The 25,978-nt window shown below is 39.3% G+C and overlaps 2 protein-coding genes and 1 non-coding gene across 4 annotated transcripts in view; 1 reads left to right on the top strand and 2 right to left on the bottom strand.

Annotated features, from left to right (window-relative positions):
- Positions 1-25,978, bottom strand: part of RCC1 (regulator of chromosome condensation 1) — a 287,208-nt gene that overhangs the window by 176,272 nt on the left and 84,958 nt on the right. The window lies entirely within an intron of this gene.
- On the bottom strand, positions 1,084-1,190 carry LOC125913885 (U6 spliceosomal RNA). The gene has a single exon (XR_007455154.1). It is a non-coding gene; the product is annotated as a U6 spliceosomal RNA (small nuclear RNA).
- Positions 3,844-25,978, top strand: part of TAF12 (TATA-box binding protein associated factor 12) — a 32,441-nt gene continuing 10,306 nt past the window's right edge. Inside the window, exons 1-3 of one of the 2 annotated variants that reach the window (XM_049618815.1) lie at positions 3,844-3,953; positions 19,136-19,387; positions 22,207-22,284. In XM_049618815.1, coding sequence (XP_049474772.1) covers positions 19,220-19,387; positions 22,207-22,284 — 246 coding nt within the window. In that variant the 5' untranslated portion in view covers positions 3,844-3,953; positions 19,136-19,219. Of the gene's footprint in view, positions 3,954-13,815; positions 14,115-19,135; positions 19,388-22,206; positions 22,285-25,978 lie in introns of those variants that run through there. The other variant, XM_049618814.1, reaches the window with a different exon arrangement.

Below are 25,978 nucleotides of genomic sequence, written 5' to 3' on the forward strand. Positions count from 1 at the left end.
TCTCCTTTTCTCTGTGCCCCACCACCACCTCGTGTTCTGTCTCTGTCTCTGTCTCTCTCTCAAAATAAATAAATTATTTAAAAAATTGTCCTTGCTTTCTATATTTTCTCCCTATATTTCATTTTCTAAAGTCAGGTTTGTTGACATGTAATTTATATATAAATATACCTTTTTTATCATATGGTTTAACAAACTCATATAGACATGTATCTGGTACCAAGGTCAATCAAATATCAAACATTTCTATCACCCCCAAAAGCTCCTTTGTCTCCTTTTGTAGTCACCTTCTCCCCCTAATCCCAATCCTGGTAAGTAGTGCTCTTCTCTGGTCCTGTAGTTTTGCCTTTTCCAGAATGGCATAAAAATGGAATCAATCACACATCAGTTTTAATATAAAAACAGTATGTGCTAATTGTAAAAATGCTGAAACAGTACAGAAATGTGAGAATGTTTTCCCCAAACTACCATGAACAGTTTAGTGTTTCTCTTGCCAGACTGTTTCCTATGTACATATACATAGATTTTTTTTTTTTTTTAGTGTTTTATTTATTCTTGAGAGAGAGAGAGAGAGAGAGAGAGCATGAGTGAGAAAGGGGCAGAATGAGAGAGGGACACAGAATCAGAAGCAGGCTCCAGGCTCCGAGTTGTCAGCACAGAGCCCAATGTGGGGCTGGAACTCACAAGGTGTGAGATCACGACCTGAGCCAAAGTTGGATACTCAACTGACTGAGCCACCCAGGCGCCCCTACACAGATTTTTTTTTTTTTAATTTTAAACTTTTTTTTAGAGAGAGTGTGTGAATGCTCGAGTGGGGTGGGGGGAGAGAGAGAGAGAGAGGAAATCAGAATCTCCAGTAGGGGCTCAATCTCACGACCCTGGGATCATGACCTGAGCTGAAATCAAGAGTCCAATACTTAACTGACTGAGCCACCCAGGCTCCCCTACATTTTAAAACAAAAATGTAGACTGTCAGGCATTTTACTCTCCTTAAAATATTTTATTTATTTTTAATTTAAATTTTAGTAAGTTAATATGCAGTGCAATACTGGTTTCAGAAGCAGAATTCAGTGATCAAATTCAGTGAAAAATATTCAATGCTTCACAAATTTGCGTATCATCCTTGTGCAGAGGACATGCTAATCTTCTCTGTGTCGTTCCAATTTTAGTATATGTGCTGCCGAAGTGAGCACCTTAACATATTTTAATAATATATAGAGGTACCTGACCTCTACAAGTTAGAAGCTGCAAGAGAAGGAAGTCACATAAAAAGCTCCTACACAATAATAGGAAGCAGACCTGTAGTGTAAACTGGTGGAAGCCTAGATACGGGCACTGTCAGTTGTGTTTGTTGGGGGCTTCTCCTATAATCAATTCGCTAGTCATCTCTTAAAAACAAATCATTATTTGGGGCACCTGGGTGGCTCAGTCAGTTGAGCGTCCGACTTCAGCTCAGGTCATTATCTCACAGTTTGTGGGTTCGAGCCCTAAACCTGGCTTTGCACTGACAGCGAGGGCCCGCTTCGGATTTTCTGTATCCCTCTCTCTGCCCCTAACCCCCACCTCTCAAAAATAAACATTCATTTTTTAATTTTTTAATGTTTATTTATTTTTGAGAGACAGAGAGAGAGACAAAGTGTGAGCGGAGGAGGTACAGAGAGAGAGAGGAAGACACAGAATCCAAAGCAGGCTCCAGGCTCTGAGCTGTCAGCACAGAGCCCGATGCCGGGCTCGAACCCACGGACCGTGACATCATGACCTGAGCCGAAGTTGGATGCTCAAGCGACTGAGCCACCCAGGCGCCCCCAAAATAAACAAACATTTAAAAAATTAAATCACTATTTCACTCCCCCTTTCAACACTCCAATGGCTTCCCATTGCACAATAAATAAAACCTCATGTCCTCACCATAGCCTACAAAGTCCTGCCTGAGCTGAGCCCTGCTTGCCTCTCCCAACTCTACCCGCCACTCTATCACTTATTAAATTCCAGCCACCTTGGCCATCTTGGTCCTTGAATAACATTCCTTAGCTCAGGGCTTTCGATCACCCAGCTAGTTAAATCTGGTATTCTCTCTTACACTTTTGTGTACTTTCTAATGGTCTGTTTCCCATTCCAGATTGTAAACTCTCAGAACAAGGATATTTATTATCTGTCGTATCTACTAGCATATATACCCAGGACCTAGCAAAAAGCTTGGCACACAACGAGCACTGTTTGCTGAATGAGTGAATGTACATTTAAACTGGTCTTAAAAAGATGGGGTGGTAGGGAAAAAAGTGTGCCAGATCCTTAGGAGAATGAAGAGAGCTGTAGCAGGGAAATTAGGCTAAGGAAGGCCATTTGAAGCCTAATGGTGAAGGGGCCTTGAATCTAAGAATTTGCATCTGGTGGCAATGCAGGTGATTGGGAGTTTGGTGGGCCAAGGATGAGAAGATGTAAAGATAAGGAGGGCAGCTGGCTGGCTCAAAGAGCCTGTGACTCTCGATCTAGGGGTTGAGTTTGAGCCCCGTGCTGGATGTAGAGATTACTAAAAAATAAACTTAAAAAGTAAATTAAATAAGCTTAAAAAAAAAAAAAAAAAAAGAAGGTTAGGTTACTGCACCAATATAGGTGGGGGACACCTCTTCCTGATTTCTGCAGGCAGTTACTATGGCTCACTTTGGGCTGTCATGGCCCTTTGTATATTCGTTTGTGTCTGCAGGTTCTTCATTTTAGTGTGAACATCACATTGGTTGGGACTAGGTCTTACATGCCTAGCACTTGGCATAAGGTAAAAAATGTTATCCCAAAGTGATGTAAAAACTAAAACCATCAGTTTAATGGTTACACACAGGACAGGATTAGGCTTTAAGTGAGAGTTCAAGTTGAGACTGCACTTATTAGAACCTTACCTAATCTCTCAGGGATTTTATTTTAAAGTTGTTTTTTTTTTTTTTTTAATTTTATTTTGAGAGAGAGAGGGAGAGAGAGCAAGAAAGGGGCAGAGAGAGGGAGAGACAATCCCAAGCAGGCTCCATGTTATCAGTAGCGAGGAGCCCCACGTGGGGTCTGTAACTCACCAAACCGAGATCAAAACCAGAGATCAAGAGTCCCACACTTAACTCACTAGGCCACTAGGGCGCCCCTCTCAGGGGTTTTCTTTAAATGATTACGTGATATAGGGGCACCTGGGTGGCTCAGTCGATTGAGCATCTGAGTCTTGATATTGGTTCAAGTCCTGATTTGGGGGTGGTGGGATCAAGCCCAGCGTCAGGCTTCATGTGGAGTCTGCTTGGGATTCTCTCTCTCCCTCTCTGCTCCTCCCCCATTTCAAAACAAATAATTTTTAAAAAGATTAAATGATGTATCGGAGTTAAGAGGCTTAGCAAAGTTCCTTGATGACAGTAAGTGCTCAATTAATACTATTTGCCAATCCATAGGTACAACCCGTCTCTCGTCTCCACGCTCTTGTGCTGCCAATTCCCTTGTTAGAGTTCAACGGGATTATCCACGGGGTGCTTCGGTCCCAAGTGGTATTTCTGTCTAGATACGACCATAAAGGCAACTAAATCAACTAAAAATGGCGACCTGTAAGACATCCAAGGGCGTCAATTATCGGCCGTGCTAGCGTATACGATACGCGGAGACTGAAAGAAACAGCAAGAGCAGGGATCGCAACGCCGGGGTAGAAGGCAACGAGTTCGCCCACGCTGCCACCCAACCACAAGCAAGAAAAACCCCAACCGCCGGAGCGGAGAAACAGCCTAGGACCGCGACCACGTGTCAGAGAGCAGTCTGCGCATGCGTAAGCGAGGCGCGCGCCCGCCGGCCGGAAGAGCCGCGCGTTTCCGGGTTGGAGGCGGGGAGCGGTGCCGGAAGTACTCGGGGAGGGCCGAGCAGTCGGACCGGCTGCTGAGACGAACGCTTCACTGGGGCAGTCTCCGCATATCATGGGGAGATAGACGCTGCTGCCTGTGAGTCTTGGGCCCTGGCAGTTGAGGAAGAAGAGCGGGAGGAGGGAGTCAGGACCCAGACCCACAGTGGGTCAGTGTTTGAAGAACTATGTTGTGGAGGATACCGGGTTGTGCGAGGAATCAGGCTGTTGGGACGGGACTAAGGGGCTCCGGGCTCGGAGAAGACGCGGCTGTGGGGACCGGGGCTATAGACGGGACTTAGGGAACCGGGACGAATGTGAGTTCTCCGGCACCTGAGGGAAAGCGATGTGAGGGGAACAGGATTATGAGGACCCGTACTCTTAAGAGGAGGGGGTCTGAATGGAAAGGGGCGTGAAGACACGGGCTCCTGAAAGGTAAAAGCGGAGCTATGAGGACTTGGGCTCCTGAGAGACAGAAGCGGGACAGTCAAGACCCAGGCTCCTAAGGATTCAGAAACAGATTAGCGAAGACTTAGGTTCCTGAGGGGCAGGAGCGCTCAGAGACCACTTGGGTTTGGAAGGAACGGCAGCGGGCAGTGAAGACGGGCTTCTGTGGGGACGGGATCAGGGCTTGGAGACTCCGAAGTACCTGAAGGAACAGGGCTGTGAGAACCCGAGCTCTCCAAAGCGGAGAGTATAAGGGGCCATGGCTGCAGGGAGATCAGCCTCCAAAGGAAAGGGAGAGTTTGGAAAAGATGTAGTGATCCGTTTTTTTCCTCATATTCTCTGAATCCAGAGTGGTGAAGGATGTATTCAGGGGAAGACGACCCTTCCTTCGCGCTGCCTGCTTGGCTTTTGGCAGGCTTTTCTTGTGTCAGATACTTTTATCTAGGAAAGCCCACATGCAAGCATCTTCGTTTTCTGCTTCATTCTTACAAAGCTCTGATGTGAAGTTGAAGCCGTTTGAACTCAGTTATATACTTGATAAGTGCTTTAAATACCATTCCACTGAACCCCTGATTGAGCACAGATCTCTGCATCTCAAATAAAAGAATGTTAAAGATAGGGGGACAGGATGGCCCAGAAAGATAATCTTTGTAAAACTCCTGTTTTATAGGTAAAGAGGCTGAGGTCCAAAGAAGGCTTAGGATCACATGAAGCAATGATTGATTCGATCATAATTTTGATATAGTACCCTGCTGTGCCTAGCAAATAGGAGATCTTGGCTAATAATATCCTTGAAAACATGCTTCTAGAATCTTTGCTTTAACGTCAAACTCAAGAAGGACATTTTTACAAATTTAGTACTTTATTTCAAGTCTTGTGGCTGTATTGACATCAATACAGTGAATGTCACCAGTTAGGGAACCTTTAAAGGAGCGCTTCTCCTCCCCCTCCCCCAACCCCAATATAGTAAGCCATTTAGAAAGTTGCAGATAAATAAGTTATATCCTATATTTTTAGTATCAGCATTTATTGGAGATGGCTGCTTTTAGATAAGAATGTCAGGGATACCTGGACCAGTTACTTCCCTTCAATAATATCTTTTACTGAAACCTACACAGATTAATCAGGCACTATTGTAAGCACTTTCTTTTTTTATTATTATTATTTTTTTAACGTCTGTTTATTTTTGAGACAGAGAGAGACAGAGCATGAACGGGGGAGGGTCAGAGAGAGGGAGACACAGAATCTGAAACAGGCTCCAGGCTCTGAGCTGTCAGCACAGAGCCCGGCGTGGGGCTCGAACTCACGGACCGCGAGATCATGACCTGGGCCAAAGTCGGCCACCCAACCGACTGAGCCACCCAGGCGCCCCTAGTTTTTTTTTTTTTTTTTTTTTTAATTTACATCCAAGTCAGTTAGCATATAGTGCAGCAAGATTTCAGGAGTAGATTTTTTTTTTTTAATGTTTATTTTTGACAGAGAGAGACAGAGCATGAGTGGGGGAGGGGCAGAGAGAGAAGGAGACACAATATCTGAAGCAGGCTCCAGGCTCTGAGCTGTCAGCAGAGAGCCCCACGCGGGGCTTGAACTCACAGACCGCGAGATCATGACCTGAGCCGAAGTCGGCCGCTTAACCGACTGAGCCACCCAGGTGCCCCCGTAAGCACTTTCAAGTGTTATATTATTTAATTCTCACAACTCCACAAGTTAGATATTGTCAGTCCCATTGTGCAGATAAGGAAATTGGTTCAGAGAGTTTAAGTACCTTGCCTGAAAACACATGGAACTAAGTGGCCCATCCCCAGTCAAACCTTGTATGTGTTTGACTAATTTTGTCTACTTTTCTAAGTGAATTCCTTTCCATATCTCAGTTTGCCCATCAACAAAATAGAAGTAACAGTTAAACAAAACATATTGAATGAAAGCACCCCCTCCTCCTTAAGATTTCTATTAATACCAAGTACTATAACTTGCTAGGGTACTTATATAGTGTAGTATTTGAGAGCTAAATTTCTTTGTTTTTAAATAAGCATAGATATTCAAGATCTAAAAATGGGACCTGATTAGAACTTTTCCTTACAATGGAGAAAGATATATTTAATTTTAAATTTAGGAGGTCACAAAAGACCAATTTGAAGAACAAGGACTTAAATTGGATTAACTTTACAATTAATTGCAACATGAACTAGATGATTAGGGAAATTGGGGTAACTTAGTTGAAACTACTGTTTTTTTTCCCCCAAAGGGTTAGCTTATACTATTTTCAAGTGCCTCTACTATATACAGGTGATCAAAACTTACCCCAAATTATGAAGTAAAGCATTCCCATGACACCATTTCAAAATACTTGATGGTTTAATTAATGACAATTTATTCTTGAGTTAACATTCTCATCTACATTTGCAAAAGGTACTTATTTCACTCATATGTAGCTCTAGCATTGAATTATCATAATAGTGTTTCAAAGTACCTGATCAGAAAATCATTGTGTTAGAGAAGATCTGAACATGGAACGTATTACTTTTGACCTGACGTCTTCATGGAAAGCCCCAAAATACTTTGGAGACTATACACAACCAGTGTTTATCAGTCTGTATTGTGAAATAGGTGTGCCAGCGGCAGAAGACAAACTGAAATCTGTACATATGGACTTAATCTAAAATCTTACATTAATTGTTAGAGGTGTAAGGACTTAAGAATTCGGATCCCACTCTTAATTATAGATGTAGAAAATTTGGTCAAAGGGAGCTCCTATAACTCTGTGGAAGAAGTAGTATGATACCCAACCCTCCTGACTTGGGCCTTCCCTGTGCCATAGGACCCTCATCAGCCTCCTTTTGACCATTTACCACGACCATTTTTTTGCAGTCACTTTTTTTTTTGTATTGTTTTTTAAGTTTTTTTTTTTTTTCAAAGCTTATTTATTTATTTTGAGAGAAAATCCCATCCCAAGCAGGCTCTGCAGTGTCAGCACAGATCCCAATGTGGGGCAGGAACTCCCAAACCTTGAGACCATGACCCTAGCCAGAATCAAGAGTCTGATGCTTAACTGACTGATCACCCAGGAACCCCACTTTTTTTTTTTTTTAATATCTGAAGTCATAAAAATGGTTATAGGATGCCACCAACACATACTACAATGGTTGAAAACCTTTAGCTTTAATGCACTGATTTTTATAACTAAGATTTAGAAGAGAGGAGCATATATATTATAATATTAGCAAATATGTTTATTTGTACTTTTCATGTGCCAGGCACTCTTCTAAGTGCTTTCTATACATAAATTCAATGTACTGTCACAACAGTCCCATGAGATATACTTTATGAATAACTGCATTTTTCACATGAGGAAACTGAGGTATAAAGAGATTAGAATAACTTGCTCAAGGACGTAAAGCTGATTAATAAGTGGCAGAGTTGGTATTTGAACCCAGACATTGCCACCAGAGTCTGTCCCTTGACCACTGTACTGTATTGCCTTTCTGTTAAGCCAAGACCACCTAAACAGAATCAAACTAGTCAAAAAAACTAATGGAAAGAAATGTTCCTCTCAAGTTTTACAGAATGCAATTAATGGATTTTTTTTTTTTAAGGCTGGGAAATTTGAGCTCATTTAGATACGTCTAGAAGCCAATGAGGAAAGAAACAGAAAACCCAGTCATTTAAGTCCTGTACCACAGTGATAGGGCTTTTATGCCATCAGCCTGGTAGTCCCCTTTACTCCACTATTTGGTTTAAATAATTCCTAAACATTTCAGAAGTGAAAGGGTTTTAAAGACAATCTGTTCTTCTATTCCCCTATTCTCTTCACTTAAAATATATATATATATATATACATATATGTATATATATTTTGGACTGGTTCAGTCCAAAGAACATGCGACTCTTGATCTCAGGGTTGTAAGTTTGAGCCCCAATGTTGGGTGTAGAGATTACTTAAACTATTTTTTAAAACTTTTTTTTAAAGTTTATTTTCTGGGGTGCCTGGATGGCTCAGTCGGTTGAGCTTCTGACTTCGGCTCAGTCATGATCTCACGGTCTGTGAGTTCCAGCCCCGTGTCGGGCTCTGTGCTCAGAGCCTGGAGCCTGCTTCAGATTCTGTGTCTCCCTCTCTCTCTGCCCCTCCCCCATTCATGCTCTGTCTCTCTCTGTCTCAGAAATAAATAACCATTAAACAAAATTTAAAAAAAATAAAGTTTATTTTCAGAGAAGGAGAGAGAGAGAGAACAGGGGAGGGACAGGGAGAGAAAGAGCAAATTCGAAGTAGGCTCCGCACTGTCAGCTCAGATTCCAGCATGGGGCTGGAACCCACAAACCGTGAGATCATGACCTGAGCTGAAATCAAAAGTCGGATGCTGTACCGACGGAGCCACCCAGGCACCCCTTGTGAAAACTTTTTTTTTTTTTTTTTAAGTTTTATTTAAGTAATCTCTACACTCCAGGTGGGGCTCGAACTCACAACCCCAACATCGAGTTTCATGCTCTTCTAACTGAGCCAGCCAGGTGCCCCCCAAAATAAAATATAAAAAAATATCTGTTGGGGTGCCTGGGTGGTGCAGTCTTTTAGTGTCTGACTTGATCGCAGCTCAGGTCTTGATCTCAGGGTCATGAGTTCAAGCTCCGTGTTGGACTCTGTGCTGGGCATGAAGCCTACTTTAAAAAAAAATGGCTAATGAAACAGATGTCTAGAAAAGGCCATGGTCTTATAATTACTACAAGGTGTGACCCCCTCCCCCCATCTCCTAACCCTCTGAAAAATCAGAACCTCATAGTACAATGATAGGGTTGCAACTGGATTTCTGTTTGAGGCACAAGCTGTTAAAAGGAAAAGCAGCTAGGGCTGTTATCCTCAGCCTGTCACCCATAGTTTAAATGTAACTGGTGAGGAGGAGGGAGGAGAGACTTGGTATTTAATTGAACTCCCAGCCACACAATCTTGTTTTGATAAAATTATGAAGTAAGTTTTACTGTAGATTACTGGGGCATGGACTTTCTGGACTTAATTTCGTAAATCCCGTAGCATGTGATTTCCACATAGTAGGTGCTAGTAAGGGTTTACTGTTACAATTGTTCTCTCAAACTGTCCCACAATTGATGCCTCTGTTTTTACACAGTAGTACTTCCCTATTTCATGGCATTCCAACTAAGTGAGAGTTAGAAATTTGAGTAGCCCAAAGGCAACCATGGTATATTACATAACAGAATTTAGGTTATTTACAGTCACTTCATGGCATTGTGCTTGGTCAGTATCATCCACAATTGGACTTGATGAAAGTTGTCAGTAAACAGGTGATTTGGAAATGGAGTCATTGACCATTTCAGAATGGTTATGATGTTTTGCTTTTAAATTTACATACCAAAAAACCCACCCTTTTGGGAGTGCAGTTCTATGAGTTGTGACAATGCACACTTTCATGTAAGCACCATAACACTGCTCCCTAAAAGTTCCACCATCCCCAGAATTTTCTTCGTGCTGCTCCTTTGTAGTCAAACCCTAACCCACTCCAAGCCACTGGCAACCACTAATCTGTTCTCTCCATCCATATAGCTTTGCCTTTTCCAGAGTGTCATATAAATGGAATCATATAGTAAGTAGCCTTTTGTCTTGCCACTTTCACTTAGCATATGCATTTGATTATCCATGTTGTTGCATGTGTCTGTAGTTCTTTCTTACTATTGCTGAGTAGTACTCCGTTATATAGATATATATTTATAGTTTATCCATTCACCAGTTGAAGGACAATCTATTTTTCCAGTTTTGGACAGTTATTAATAATGTTGCTGTAAACATTCACACACCAATTTTTGTGTGAATAGAAGTTTTCATTTCTTTAGTAAATACCTTAGGAGTGAGATTTCTGGGTCATATGATAAATATATACTTCACTTTATAAGAAACTGTAAACTGTTTTCTAAAGAGATTGCACCATTTTACATTCACACAGAAATGTATGATGATTTCAGTTGCTCAACATCCTCTCCAGCACTTGTCTATTTTTAAAATTTTTAAAGGGGCGCCTGGGTGGCTCAGTCGGTTAAGCCTCCGACTCCAGCTCAGGTCACGATCTCTCGGTCCGTGAGCTCGAGCCCCGCGTCGGGCTCTGGGCTGATGGCTCAGAGCCTGGAGCCTGCTTCCGATTCTGTGTCTCCTTCTCTCTCTGCCCCTCCCCTGTTCATGCTCTGTCTCTCTCTGTCTCAAAAATAAATAAAACCTTAAAAAAAAAAATTTAAAAATAAAAATTTTAAATTATTCTAATAGTATTTAATGGTTATTCATTTCCCTCATTGCATTCCCCAGATGACTAATGATATTGAATATCTTTTCATGTGTTTGTCATCTGCATATCTTCTTAAGGCATAGGGTCTGTTCAGATCTTTTGTCCATTTTTTAATTGCATTGTTACTTTTCTTGTTGAATTTTGAGAGTTCTTTATATAACCTGGATACAAGTTATTTGTCAGATATGTGATTTTTAATATTTTCTCTTCATGTATGACATGTCTTTATTTTCTTTTATGGAGCAGGAGTTTACATTTTGGTGAAGTTCGCTTTATCAATTTCTTTCTTTTTTTTTTCACAAAGTTTATTTATTTTGAGAGAGAGAGAGAGTAGGGAGAGGCAGAGAAAGAGGGAGAGAGAGAATCCCAAGCAGGCTCCGCACTATTAGTGCAGAGTCCAATGCGGGGCTGGAACTCACAAATCATGAGATCACAACCTGAGCCGAAGTTATACGCTTAAACGACTGAGCCACCAGGCACTCCTCAATTTCTTTCTTTTGTGGATTATGCTTTTGGTGTTACATGTAAGAACTCTGTCCTGACCCAAAGTTATGAAGATTTTTTTTCCGTATATATTTTCTTCTAAAAGTTTTATAGTTTTACATTTTTAATTTTAAGTGTATGATCAGTTTTGAGTTTGCTTTTTTATAAGGTATGAGATATAGGTTAAATTCGTTTTTGTTGCTACTGCTGTATTTTTTGTTATATTTTAAAAAGTTGTCAGAACTACCTATTTTTTCAGAGGAAACAAACCAAATACTACTTTAATTCTTTTTTTCATAGGTAGCATATACACATGGTACAGAATTTAGGGTATATGATGAAAAGTAAATCTTCTCCCACCTTGGTCCCATAGGCCACCCAGATACTACCGTTCCCTTCCCTACCAAGATAACTGCTGTTATCAGTTTCTTATTTATCTTTCCAGGAATAATTTATGCATTTACAGTTATATGTCTTTTAATAGATGATAACAAATTATTCTCACTATTCTGTACCTTGGATTTTCAATGAACAGTGTATTTTAGAGGTCCTTTCATGAGTTTTTTCATTTTTTAAAAACAGCTTTATTGAGATGTCATTGACATTATCATACAATTCACCATTATCAGATGTACAGTTCAATGGCTTTTTTATACATTCAGGGTTATGCAACCAACCATCACCATAATCTAATTTCAGATTATTTTGTCCCCTCCTAAAATAAACCCTTTACCATTAGCAGTCAATCCGTATTCTTCTCCCTTACGCTTCAGCCCTGGCAACCACTAATCCACTTTCTTGTCTTGATAGGTGTGTCTGTTCTGGACATTTCATATAAATGGAATGATACAACATGTCTTTTGTGACAGGATTCTTTCTTTTATTTATTTTGTTTAATTTTTAAAAAGTTTTATTTAAGTAATTTCTACACCCAACATGGGGCTCGAACCCATGACCCTGAGATTAAGAGTTACAGCTCTTCCAGCTCAGACCTCGGAGAGTGATCTCCTCTGAGCCCCTCTGGTGTAAAATAAACCTCCTGCCTTCCAAAAAAACAAAAACAAAAACAAAACAAAACAAAAAAGGGTTACAGCTCTTCCAATTGGGCCAGCCAGGTACCTCTGGATTCTTTCATTTAGCTTAATATTTTCATGAGTCTTACTCTTTTTCAGTGTATTTCATTGTGGTTATACCCTGATTTATTTAACTGTATCACTTTTGATGGACATTTAGGCTGATATTCCTTGTTTGTACAGTATTATTTTTACATAGAAGTTCAACTGTAATATAAATTGCCAAACATGGAACTGTGGGGTCAAAACAATATATGTTTTTCTAATTTTGGTAGATACTGCTAAGTAGCCCTGTATAGAGACCTCTAACAAATTTATATCCCCCCCACTCCAACAACAGATGAAATGACTATCCATAAAATTTTCAGAGTACATGTAAAACTTTTTCATCATTGCCAGAGGAGGAATAAATAGTTTTAATCTGTGTTTTTATTGTGAATGAGAATAAAAGTAATTTCATTACTTTAAGAACTATTTGAATTTCTTGTGCTGTGTTTTTTTTGGGGTTTTTTTGTTTTGTTTTGTTTTTTGCAATTTTTCTTTTGGGTGGTTGGGTGCCTATTGATGTCTAAGTATTTTTTATATGTAAAAGAAATTAGTTCTTTGTCTTTGATATATATATTGCATATATTTTTGCTAGTTTGTCTTTTTGTCCTTTATTATGTTTGTTGCCATGCAGACATTTTATTTTTGTTTTTTTTTTAATTTTATTTATTTGTCAGACATTTTTATTTTCATGTAATTGAACATGTCAAGTATTTTATGGCTCCTGAGCTTTGGGTCATCTTTATTTTATTTATTTATTTTAAAATGTTTATTTATTTTTCAAAGAGAGAGTGGGTGCAAGCAGGGGAGGGGCAGAGAGAGGGGGTGACAGAGGATCAGAAGCAGGCTCCATGCTGACAGCAGAGAGCCCAATGCGGGGATGGAACTTGTGATCCTGGAGCTCATGACCTGAGCTGATGTCAGACACTTAACTGACTGAGCCACTCAGGCGCCCCCTTTGGGCCATCTTTAGAAGGGCTTTTCATTTACTGCTGAGAATTTTTTTTCCCCAATTTTAAAAATTGAGATAATTGTAGCTTTATTTGCAGTTATAAGAAATTATAATACAGAGTGGAACACCTGGGTGGCTAAGTGGGCTAAGTGTCAGACTTTGGCTCAGGTCATGATCTCTTGGTTTGTGAGTTTCAGCCTTGTGTTGAGCTCTGTGCTGGGATTTTCTTTCTCCCCCTCTCTCTGTCCCTTTCTCTCTCTCTCTCTCTCTCTCTCTCTCTCTCTCTCAAAATAAATAAATAATTTTTTTAATTAAAAAAAAATAACATACAGAGATCTCTTGTATACTTTGCCTAGCTTTCTCCAGTGGTAACATTTTGCAAAACTGTTGTGCAATATGACAATCAGGATATTGACCCTGATATAATCCACCAGTCTCATTCATATTTACCCAGTTTTACTTGTATTTGTTGACTTGTATTCATTTGTGGATGTATGTGGATTAAGTCCTATACAATTTAGTCACTTTCATAGGTTCTTTTTTTTTTTTTTTAGTGTTTATTTATTTATTTTGAGAGAGAGAGAGAGTAAGCAGGGGAGGGGCAGAAAGACAGAAAATCCCAAGCAGGCTCCACACTGTTAGCAAAGAGCCCATTGTGGTGCTTGAACCCACGAACCACGAGATCATGACCTGAGACAAAAATCAAGAGTTGGTCATTGGTTGGTCATTGGTCACCTCACTGACTGAGTCACCCAGAAGCCCCTAAAGGTTCTTTTATCTGTCATCACAGTCAAGACACTGAATGATTCCATCACAAAGGTCCCTCATATTGCCCTTTTGTAACCACATCTGCTTCCCTGCTACTCAGTGCCTAACAACCTCACGAATCTCTTTCCTGTTCCTAAAATTTTGTCATTTCAAAGATGTTATATAAGTACATTTTTGTATTGTCTTTTGCTCAACGTAATTCTCTGGAGGTTCATGTAAGTCGTGTGTATCAAGTTTTTTTCTTTTTATTGATAAGTAATTTTCCATGATCTGGATATACCAGTTTGTTTAACCATTCACTTCTTGAGAGACACCTGAGCTGATTGCAGTTTTTGACTATTACAAATAAGGCTACTATGAATATTCATGTAAAGGTTTTGGTGTGAACATAAGTTCTCATTTCTCTAGGATAAATGCCTAGGACTTCAATTGTTGGGTCGTGTAATAGTTGCATATTAAGAGTTTTTTTTTTTTTTTCTGAGCCGACTTTATTGAGGTATAATTTGTGTACAATAAAATGCACATTGTAAGTATTTAGTTTGATGGGTTTTCAGAAATGTATGCAGCTGTGTAAGCATCACCCCCCTCAAGATATAGAACATTTATATCTACCTCACAAACTTCCCCCATACCCCTGTTCAGTCTCTGCCCCATCTATTGCTAGAGTTTAGTTTTTAGATCATTAGAGGTTAGAATTTCATATAAATGGAATCAGGGGTGCCTGGGTGGTGCAATCAGTTAAACGTTGGACTCTCTTGATTTTGGCTCAGATCATAATCTCATGGTTCATGGAATTGAGCCCCAAGTTGAGAGATTCTCTCTCCTCCCATTCTCTCTGCAGCCCCCCTCAAAATGAATAAACTTTAAAAATGAAATACAAATACGGGGTGCCTGGGTGGCTCAGTCGATTGAGCGTCCGACTTCGGCTCAGGTCATGATCTCACAGTTTGTGAGTGCTAGCTAGCCCTGTGTTGGGTTCTGTGCTGACAGCTCAGAGCCTGGAGCCTGCTTCAGATTCTGTGTCTCCCTCTCTGTCTGCTCCTCCCCCTCTCATGCTCTGTTTCTCTCTCCTGCAAAAATAAAAACATAAAAAAATTTTTTTTAATGAAATACAAATTTAAAAATTAAATAAATGGAATCATAGAGTATTTCTTTTGAGACTGGATTTTTTTTTTTTTTGCTTAAATATTTTTTGAGATTCATCCCTGTTGTTTTGTGTATTAATGGTTTGTTCTTTTTTCCCCTTTTTTCTTTTTAGAGTAGGCTTGACACCCAATGTAGGACTTGAACTCTGACCCTGAGATTAAGAGTCGCATGCTCTACCTGCTGAGCCAGCCAGGCACCCCCTCCCCCCTTTTTTTTTTCTAGTTTTTTTTTTTTTTACTTTATTTTTTTAAATGATTATTTATTTTGAGAGAGAGAGAAAGACACACACATACTCACACATACACACGTGCATGCACAAGAGCAGGAGAGGGGTACAGAGAGAGGGATTGAAAGAATCCCAAGCAAGCTTTGCAACGTCAACACAGACCCCATCTCAGGGCTTCATCTCATGAACCATGAGATCATGACCTGAGCTGAGATACAGAGTCAGATGCTTACCCGACTGAGCCACCCAGGCACCCCTAGTTTTTTAATAAACTATTTCTTAGAACAGTTTTAGGGGCACCTGGGTGGCTCATTGGGGTAAGCATCCAACTTTGGCTCAGGTCATAATCTCGTGGTTCATGAGTTCGAGCCCCACGTCAGGCTCTGTGCTGACAGCTCAGAGCCTGGTACCTGCTTCGGATCCTGTGTCTCCTTTTTTCTCTGTGCTCCTCCCCCACTTGTGCTCTGTCTCTCAAAAATGAATAAACGTTAAGAAAAAATTTAGAACAGTTGAGATTTACAGAAAAATTGGGAAGGTAATAGGGTTTCCATACACCCAGTTTCTCCATAGCAACATCTTACATTAGTATGGTGCATTTGTTAAAACTAATGAGCCAATATTAATACAGTATTATTAACTGAAGTCCATCATTTACTCAGATCTTAGTTTTTCCATTTGTCTTCATGTCTCTTTAGGCTTCTCTGTGACAGTATATCCTTAGATTTTTTAAGAAACTGCAAACCGTTTTAGAGTGGCTGTACTGTTTACATTCCCACTTGCAATGTGCTAGTGATCCATTTTCTCTGCATCCTTGTCAGTATTTGGCGCTATCACTATTTTTTATTTTAGGCATACTTCTAGGTGTGTAGTTTCATCTTACTGCAGTTTTAATTTGCCTTTCTTTAATGACTAATGACGTTGAATACCTTTTCTTGTGCTTCGTTTGCCATCTGTATGACTTTGGTGAAATATCTGGTCAGGTCTTCTGTGCATTTTGTAATTGAATTAGTTAAAAAAAAAAAAGACGTGCTGAGTTTTGAGAATTCTTTATACTTTATAGATACTAGTCTTTTGTTGGATATGTAGTTTGTAAATACTTTCTCCTCGTCTGTAGCTTGTCTTTTCATCCTTTCTACGTAGGCTTTCACATAGGAAACATTTTTAATTTGATGAAGGCCAATTTAGAAATATTTCCTTTTATTGGTTGCATTTAGTGTCAAGTATAAGAACTCTTGTCTAGCTAGAGCCCAAAGATTTTCTCCTGTTTTTTCTAAAAGTATTATAGTTGTACATTTGATATTATTAAAGTATACGATCCATTTTGGGTTAGTTTTTTTTAATAAAGTGAGAGGGTTATATTCCTGAATATTTTTTAAATCTCCTATATTCTAGTATTTTATATTTAACATTTAAGATAATTCATTTTATATTTAAGATTTAAATATTTGATCCGTCTGCAATAAAAGAGTGTATGAAGGGAGGAATATATATATACCCCCCCTCATTCCAGATGGGTCAAATATTTAAATTTTAAACATGAAACCAGATTTTTTCCAGATGTACTCATATACCACCATGCATTCAATAATCTATCTTTTCCTTATTGATATATGCTATGAACATGAGAATATAGGTTTGTGTGGGAACACAAGTTTTTATTTTTCTGGGATAAATGTCTAAGAGTGCAATCCTTTATTTATTTGGGTGGGGGTTGGGTGATTTGGTTTCCTGTCCTTAATAGTGTTATAATTTGTATATACAATAAAATACACAGATCTTAAATATTCAGTGTGATGACTTTGACATTGTGTAAATCCATGTAATCATCACCCATCCAAATATGGTGTTTTAAATCCAACCAAATAAAGGAATAGTCTAGGAAACTATGGGCAGTGTCAGTCTGGTAATGAGTGGTTATCATCTGCTTTGTTTTGTTTTCTTTTAATGGAAGAAATAGCTCACTTACCAGAATTATTGAAAATGCAGAAGTAATGTTTGCTTCTCAACAAAACAATACAGTAAACTGCAGTCTAGTTTCTTAGGGAGAAACTTTAATGTTTCTTATATTGCATGGATTCCCCTTATTTCATTAAAACAACTTATTTCATTAATAGTCATTGGAGCTATTCCTTAATGTTAGTTCCAAACTTGACATATGATTATTCATATTTGGTGCTGTGTAGATTGTGTTCTTGTCTACAGGTCTTATTATAGAAATTCCCATTATGCAGAAATCTCTATTACAAAAAAAGTCTTCTACTTATTTTGAGCAATACCCAGTACTCTTTGGGAAGTCCCTTGAAGGTTATGGGAATGTTATTTGAAGGGTATAATATGTTCAGTGTGGTGAGCATACTGATAATCTTTAATAAGTCTCTTTCATAAAACTTGCTGTGGGTAAATAGTTTGTTTTTATAACATTACAGAACAACTATTAACCACATTCTCAATCTTTCCCTCTCCTGATTCTTCTGTTGGTACCATTTGTGGGTAAGGGGAAGGAGGCATGGACTGCATACGGTTAAAAAACAAACAAGTGATCTTGATGCTCTGCTGTCCCCCTCAGCTGACTCTTGGCCAGGTTTCTCTTGGTCACTTAACCAGTGCATAGTTAGTTGCTTTTCTTAAGGGTAAACCAGGAAAGGTGATTTCTCGTGTTAGAAAGTTAGGCAGTTTGTTGGGGAGGAACTCAGCAACTGGGGCAAGAGTTCACACGTATAGATGCTCATTTAGGTTGCTAAGCTTCACCACGTTCTGATAACCACTGCCATGATTCCTGCAAGTTCAAGTTTCACAATTTGGCCAATGAAGTTTCCATATGCTGCTAGTTTATCCCTAACACTAGAACATCCGTTTCATTAGAAGAGAATTTATATTACTATAATCTTCATTAATTTTAAAAGCTGCGTATGAAAGAGATGGAGATATTTCTCTTGGTATATGGATGCGTTTCTCCACATCCAGTTTGCTTGGATTCTGGCCCGTGAAGATGTGCCAGCCACGCAACTGAAATGGTTCTGTGGCAAGAGTGGTGCTTGATGCCAGTTGTTCATTTACAGGTAGCTTTTGAAAATGGCTGCCTCTCAGTTCACCGGGCTCACAGCTGTTGCTGATGTAATTAAAGATCTAGACACTCAGATAGCTGTAAGTAAGCTCGTTGAGGCCGCTGTTGACGGAATTTGGTGAATGTGCTTCTGATCTTGATGACACCAAAGCTGCTGTCCACAGAGTCTACCTCATGGCTTTAAAATTTAGGAGTCTTGGCTACTCCAGGCTAGGGACTCTGCATGTACTTAAAGATTGCTAACACTCAAAGAAAATTTGCTCTTGATGACAAAGAACAGCTTACTTTTAACAGTTGCTAAAAATCGTGTTGATTAGACATAGCCCTGACATAGATTTAAGCATGTTTTGAAGTGCCAAAATGAACTAATCTGTTTTCTGAAGTTTTGTGACTGGTTTTAAGTATGTGATTGTGCCATGATTTATTTGAATTTAACATTATTTGCTGTTGAAAAATAACACATTTAGTACTTAACCAAGTATTCTATTTTTACGAAGTCTTCAAAAATGTCTTACTCATTCTAGTTTATTTTTGTACGTAAGATTTCTCATTTCATTTACTTATTTAATTTTGTGGACTATTTCATTTAGATTTTAGAGAAAAGATAGTTTCTAAATATGAGGTGAGAGCAATGAACATTCCTCATTCCGTCCATTTTTAATGTGCAGGTATCACATGGTCACTATCCCAGAAATCCTAAAGACCCTTCAAGTCCAAGAGACTTTATATAAGTTTACTTTCAAAACTTACCCTTTATTAAAGATGTTTCTGGAGCTAATTCTCTTGTTTTCCTTCTACAGTTGATTGGCCTTGGTCCTCACAGCTCCAAAAAGAAACAGGATCTTGATAAGCTCTATGAGCTGAAGTCCAAAGCTCGGCAGATTATGAACCAGTTTGGCCCCTCAGCCCTAATCAACCTCTCCAATTTCTCATCCATAAAACCGGAACCAGCCAGCACTCCTCCACAAGGCTCCATGGCCAATAGCACTACAGTGGTAAAGATACCAGGCACTCCTGGGACAGGAGGGCGTCTCAGCCCTGAAAATAATCAGGTATCATTTCTTATTTTTTGTTCTTTATAGGTACCTCTTATCTGTTATTTGAACCAGTAATGCTTTGGGAGATGTCTGTCTATCTCAGATGCTGCTTCTTCCTTTTAGCTGGAAAAGGTCTTTTCCCTCCTTTGGACTTCTTTATTTATTTATTTATTTATTTTTTCTAATTTTTTTTTTTGTTGTTGTTTATTGTTGAGAGAGAGAGAGTGTGTGTGAGCAGGGAAGGGGCAGAGAGAGAGAGAGGGAGACACAGAATGTGAAGCAGGCTCCAGGCTCTGAACTGTCAGCACAGAGCCCGACATGGGACTCAAACTCACAAGCTGTGAGATCACGACCTGAGCCGAAGTCGGACGCTTAACCCACTGAGCCACCCAGTCACCCTATTTTTTTTAAATAGGTTTCTTGGGGGGTGCCTGGGTATCTCGGTGGGTTGAGTGTCCAAATTTGGCTCAGGTCGTGATCTTGCCATGCGTCAGAGCCCTGCGTCGGGATAGCTGCTGTCAGCACAGGGCCCACTTTGGATCCTCTGTCTCCCTCTCTGTCTGCACCTTCCTTGCTTACACTCTCTCTCTGAAAAATAAAATTTAAATTTAAAAGAAATTTAAAGAGTTTTACTATTTATTTATTTATTTATCTTTAGTTTATTTTGAGAGAGAGTGAGAGAGCAGAGGAGGGGCAAAGAGAGAGAGCAAGAATCCCAAACAGGCTTAGGCTTGAACTCACGAACCGTGAGATCATGACCTGAGCCAAAACCAAGAGTCAGACACTTAACCATCTGAGCCACCCAGACACCCCTGTCCTTTGGACTTCTGAAGTTCTTTATGAAATTATCATGTACAATGTTTATCAGTGTTTATAGCGTTTATGTGTGTGATGTATATTTACATACATCCATATACACACACTAACACAACATGTTGCCTATGATAGGTTTTTATATTTTTATGTATAAATATATATATGCTTTATAATTGGTAAATAAAATAGCTAAATAAAATAACTAATGCATTCATTATTCATTATTCCTGTAATTAAGTACCATTGCCTCCAGTCTTTTCTCCTTCTAGTTCATTCAGCTGCTGCCATTAATTTTCTGCAGTACTTCTAAAATCTGCCCCCCACTTTCTGCCCATGATTCTGATTCTGCTCTGCAGACCCACAAGAGATAAGAAATGTATTATCTCTTAACTTGAACCTTGTAGGCTGGAATAGGAGGGAGAGACATTTCAAGAAAATAGGGGGAGGGACCAGCAAAGGTGAATGGGGAAGGTTGGGCAGATAGTTGGGAAGCCAGCTTGTGTTGAATGTGGAGTCTGTTGGAGAAGAGCAGGAGGTAAGACAGTTTAGGCTGGATTATGGCAGAATAAACTGAGCATATACTAGTCAGTTTCCTTTGGAACTTTTAGTCATTAGACAATCTTTGCAAATATTGTCTATTTTTAATATTTAATAGAAGAGTAAGTAACATAATAAAAGTAGTATATCGTAGGAGGATTAACTTGGTAGTAAGTGGATAAGAAAAGTAGGAAAGGGGGCAGACTGAGAGGAAGACCAGGTCTAAGACTTCTGTAGTAAATCAAGATGTGCAGTAAAGGCTGGATGTAGCGGTAATGTTAGAATGGAGAATGGATAGATCTGAGAAATCATGAACAAATATGTATTTTAAAAATTTGTTGCTTTTTTCTTTATTTCCAAGATTATACATGCTTATCACAGAAACTTTAGAAATACAAGAATAAATAGCCCATAATTTTACCATCACCCCAAAATAACTATGGTTAGCATTTTTTTTTAATATGAGGTTTATTGTCATATTGGTTTCCATACAACACCCAGTGCTCATCCCAATAGGTGCCCTCCTCGATGCCCATCATCCACTTTCCCCTCCCTCCCACTCCCCATCAACCCTCAGTTTATTCTCAATTTATGGTTAGCATTTTAATGTATGTCTTTTGATTATTGTTTAATGGTATATATGTGTAACATGACATTTCCTCTCTGAAAAAGGGATCACAGTTGTACGCACTTATACAAATATTATATGGAGATGAACACATGGTCCCTGCCCTCAGGGAGCTTTCAGCCTACTAAGTCTGAAACAGGCAAGTTTATGGGGTGCCTGGGTGGCTCAGTCAGTTGAGCAGCTGACTTCGGCTCAGGTCATGATCTTGGGGTCCATGAGTTTGAGCCCCATGTTAGGCTCTGTGCAGACAGCTCAGAGCCTGGGCCTGCTTTGGATTCTGTGTCTCCCTCTCTCTCTCTGCCCCTTCCCTGCTCACACTCTGTCTCTGTCAAAAATAAATAAACATTAAAAAAAAAGAAAGAAACAAGCAAGTTTACAACTACATACAATGATAGAAGGGTGCACAGAGTCTAGTAGAGGCCAAAGGAGGAAGTGGTTCCTTTTACCTGGGTGGGCTAGGAAAAGCAGAAAGAAGGCACCATAGATTGAGCAGATAGGAAGAAGGGTAGAAGAGCACGTCCAAAAGCAACAGAGGCACATACAAGTTGTGATGGTCAGAAAATTGCAAATTATTTAATGTAGAGGGAAGGTAAGGCATAGTGAGAAAGAGATGAAGCAGAAATAAACTGACAGGTGTTGGCCTCTCGGCCACACTGCTCTTGTGGCCTTTCCCTGGGCTACTTCTGTCTTGAGAGTACAGTTTTGTAGAATACAAGTCTTGTAGGCCAGACTGCTGACTTTTGGAAAGTAGAAACTAAACCCAACACAGTGACAGCCTTTCTTCATTACAGGGTAATGAGGTGTTTTGCTCCCTTAATACTTACTGAAAAAATCTTCTCCCAATTAACTTTAGGTATTGACCAAGAAGAAATTACAAGACTTAGTCAGAGAAGTGGATCCTAATGAGCAATTGGATGAAGATGTGGAGGAGGTAAGGTGGGGTTGGGAACCCCAGAATCTGTGTCCCTGAGAGCTAATACAGAATATTGGCTCTTTAGAGGCAGACAAATCTGAATTTGAATGTTGGCTCTGCTGCTTACCAGTTCTGTAGCTGTGGACAAGTCACGTACGCTTTTTGACTCAGTTTCCTCTTGTGTTGGCAGGGTATGGTATTATTTACCCACAGGGTTATTGTGAGGGTTCCCTGGAATAACTTGTACAAATCACTTAGGAGAATGCCTAGCACTTTCTACCTAGCAGCTACTGCTGCTTTTGCTTGGCGAAAAGGGCTTCGTTTGTTGTTCACAGGCAATCACTTTCAACAATTTTAGTTGTTTCTATAATATTCCTCCATATTTTTAAGTAATATACTGAAACAGATATTCTTTGATTTCTGTCTGTTGATAGAATTTTGTTAAACCACTCACATCCATACATGCTTCCCTTTCCCTCATTTTTCCAATATAGTTTTGTCACAACTTTTAGATAACTCAGAAATCAGTATTTACATTATTCTGACCAAGTAAATATTGTTCACCACTGAACCAAGTCCTGTTTTGTACTACTTACAAAGTTGATAATTGACTCATTTTTATTTAGTTTTTTTTGTGCCTTTTTTATTCGACTTCTGCTATCACCTCTGGTGTACACTTTATCAACATTGTTTTTTCCAAATGGAAAAATAATCTGCAGATTTTAGTCTCTCCCCCGCCTGCTTTCCCGACTCGGAGATTTCACTCCCAGAATCCTCCATCGTCTTCTGGTCTGATTAATTTTAGGTCACTTGAACAAACCTCTCCTGGGTCTTCCTTTTGCTCTTTTTTTTTTTTCCTCTTTGGATCTCTTATTTCCTAGATCCTACATCCTCTTCTTCTTACTTTATTCCCTCTTTTTGTTAGAGCACATTTTTATTACTGTCTAAGAAGGATAGATGAGAGGTAAATGTCTGAAAATATCTACATTCTAACTTCACATTTAATTTTTGGTTTGAAAGAGTTTAGAATTTGATTATGGAAATCATTTTTTTCCTTTCAGTTGTAAAGGCATTGCTCCATTGTCTTTGAAAATCTATTAAGAAATCTTATGCAGGGTGCTTCCTGCAACTCTTGATCTCAGGGTCGTGAGTTCAAGCCCCATGTTCGGCATGGAGCCTACTTGAGAAAAAAAAAGAAAAACAGAAAGGTCTTATGCCATTCTGATCCCAGTTTTGGTTTTTTAGAGTCTTTTTTCTTTTCCCTTTTTTTTTTTTTTTTTTTTTAATATTTTCTTTTTTAAGTAATCTCTATACCCAACCTGAGGCTTGAACTCAACCCTGAGATCAAGAGTTGCATGCTCTACCAACTGAGCCAGCCAGGTGCCCCTAGAATGTTACTTTTTTTCTATTCTGAATTTTCATATGAGCTTTAGTGCATATCTTTTTTCATTTGTTGTGCTGGGTTCCTGGAACCTTCTTTTATTTTAGGGACTTGAGTGCCTCAATTCTGGGATGATTTTGTATATTTTGGGGTTTGGAGTTTTTTGTTATTAGTTTGTTTTGCCTTTGCTGAAGAGTATGTAATGACAAGGAAAGGAAATACAAATGATAAAAAAAAGTATAACTCCATTTTTATTTTTTTTAACCAGAGGGAAAAATACTTGCTCTCTTTGTGTGTGGGGAGGATGGGGGAGTGGTTGAGGGGGTAGCAGCTTTATTGAGATATAATTCATATACCATAAAATTCACTCATTTGAAATCTACAGTTCAGTGGTTGTTAGTCTTTTCACAGAATTATACAACTCTCAACACTGTCATTTTTAGAACATTTTCATCACCCCTAAAAGAAACCCCTAGCTATTAGCAGTCACTCCCATTTTTTCCCAACCCCCACAGCCCTTAAGCAACTAACTACTAATCTACTTTCTGTCTTTATAGATTTGCCTGTTCTGGACATTTCAGATAAATGGAGTCATATAATATGTGGTGTCTGTGACTGGCTTATTTCACTTAGTGTAATGTTTTTAAAGTTCATCCATGTTGTAGCAGATATGAGTACCTCTTTTTAGGGCAGAATACTATTCCGTTGTATGGACATACCATTGTTTATCCATTCATCAGTTGATGGGTTGTATCCACTTTTTGGTTATTATGAATGTTGCATGAACATTCATGTGCAAATTTTGTTTTTTTCCTTTTTTTAAAACTCATGCATAAGTTTTATGTGGAAATATGTTTTCATTTTTCTTGATAATATACTTAGGAGTGAAGTTGCAGAGTCATGTGGTAATTGTTTTTCCAAAGTGCTACATATACCCTTTTACATTCATACCAGCAGTGTGTGAGACTTCCATTTTCTTATATTAGTTTTTTGATAATTTCTTCTCTGTTTTTGCTCTTTCATTCTGTAATGACAATTGGTTGGATATTGAATCTTCTGCATTGGTCCTCTTAGGGTTTTTTGTCTTTGATTTCCTATTTTTATTTCTTTATAATTCTAAGTTCCACTTGCTAGGGAGATTTTTCTTAGTTTATCTTCTAAACTTTGTAAGTTTTAAGGTTTTTTGTTATAAAAATTAGAATTCTCATGAGGTTTTCTTGTTGACTATTCCTTTTTTTGTTTGTTTGTTTCTTAAAGATTTTATTTGGGGGCACCTGAGTGGCTCAGTTGGTTAAGCATCCAACTTCAGTTCGGGTCATGGTCTCGCGGTTCATGAGTTCAAGCCCCAAGTCGGGCTCTGTGCTGACATCTTGGAGCCTGGAGCCTGCTTTGGATTCTGTGTCTCCCTTTCTCTCTGTCCCTCCCCAACTTGTGCGCTCTCTCTCTCTCTCTCTCTCTCTCTCTCTCTCAAAAACAAAATTAAAAAAAAAAAAGAAAAGATTTTATTTTGTAAGTAATCTCTACACCCAAGGTGGGGCTTGCAGAATCCTGACATCAAGAGTCATACTCTTCCACCAGCTGAGCCAGCCAGGCACTTCTAATTGGTCCTTTTTTTCCCCAAGCCACTCTGTTCTTATTTTATGGTTGTAATATCTTCTCTTACCTTTCTTAACAAGGAATTCCATTTTTTAAAAAAATTTTTTTTTTACATTTTGTTTATTTTTAAACGTTTTGTTAAATTTTGTTTATTTTTGAGAGACAGAGACAGTGTGAACAGGGGAGGGGCAGAGAGAGAGGGAGACACAGAATCTGAAGCAGTCTCCAAGCTCTGAGCTGTCAGCACAGACCCCATGCGGGGCTCGAACCCATGAACCATGAGATCATGACCTGAGCTGAAGTTGGATGCTTAACCAACTGAGCCACCCAGGTGCCCCCAAGGAATTCCATTTTTTGACATTTTCTTCTTTTCCCTGCATTGTCTTAGTGTCCCCTGGGCCCTTTTTTTCTCCTTGGTTTGTTTATTTTCTTTTTAGTATTGGAGATTTCCTTCACATGTTTGGTGTTCTTGACGATCTGTTCTTAAAGACTGAGCCACTAAAGGGGCGCCTGGGTGGCTCAGTCAGTTAAGCGGCCGACTTCGGCTCAGGTCATGATCTCTCGGTCCGTGAGTTCAAGCGCCGCATCGGGCTCTGTGCTGACAGCTCAGAGCCTGGAGCCTGTTTCAGATTCTGTGTCTCCCTCTCTCTGACCCTCCCCCCGTTCATGCTCAATCTCTCTCTGTCTCAAAAATAAATAAACGTTAAAAAAAATTAAAAAAAAAAAAAAAAAGAC

This window comes from Panthera uncia (assembly GCF_023721935.1).
Source record: "Panthera uncia isolate 11264 chromosome C1 unlocalized genomic scaffold, Puncia_PCG_1.0 HiC_scaffold_4, whole genome shotgun sequence".
NCBI classification, from domain to species: Eukaryota; Metazoa; Chordata; class Mammalia; order Carnivora; family Felidae; genus Panthera; species Panthera uncia.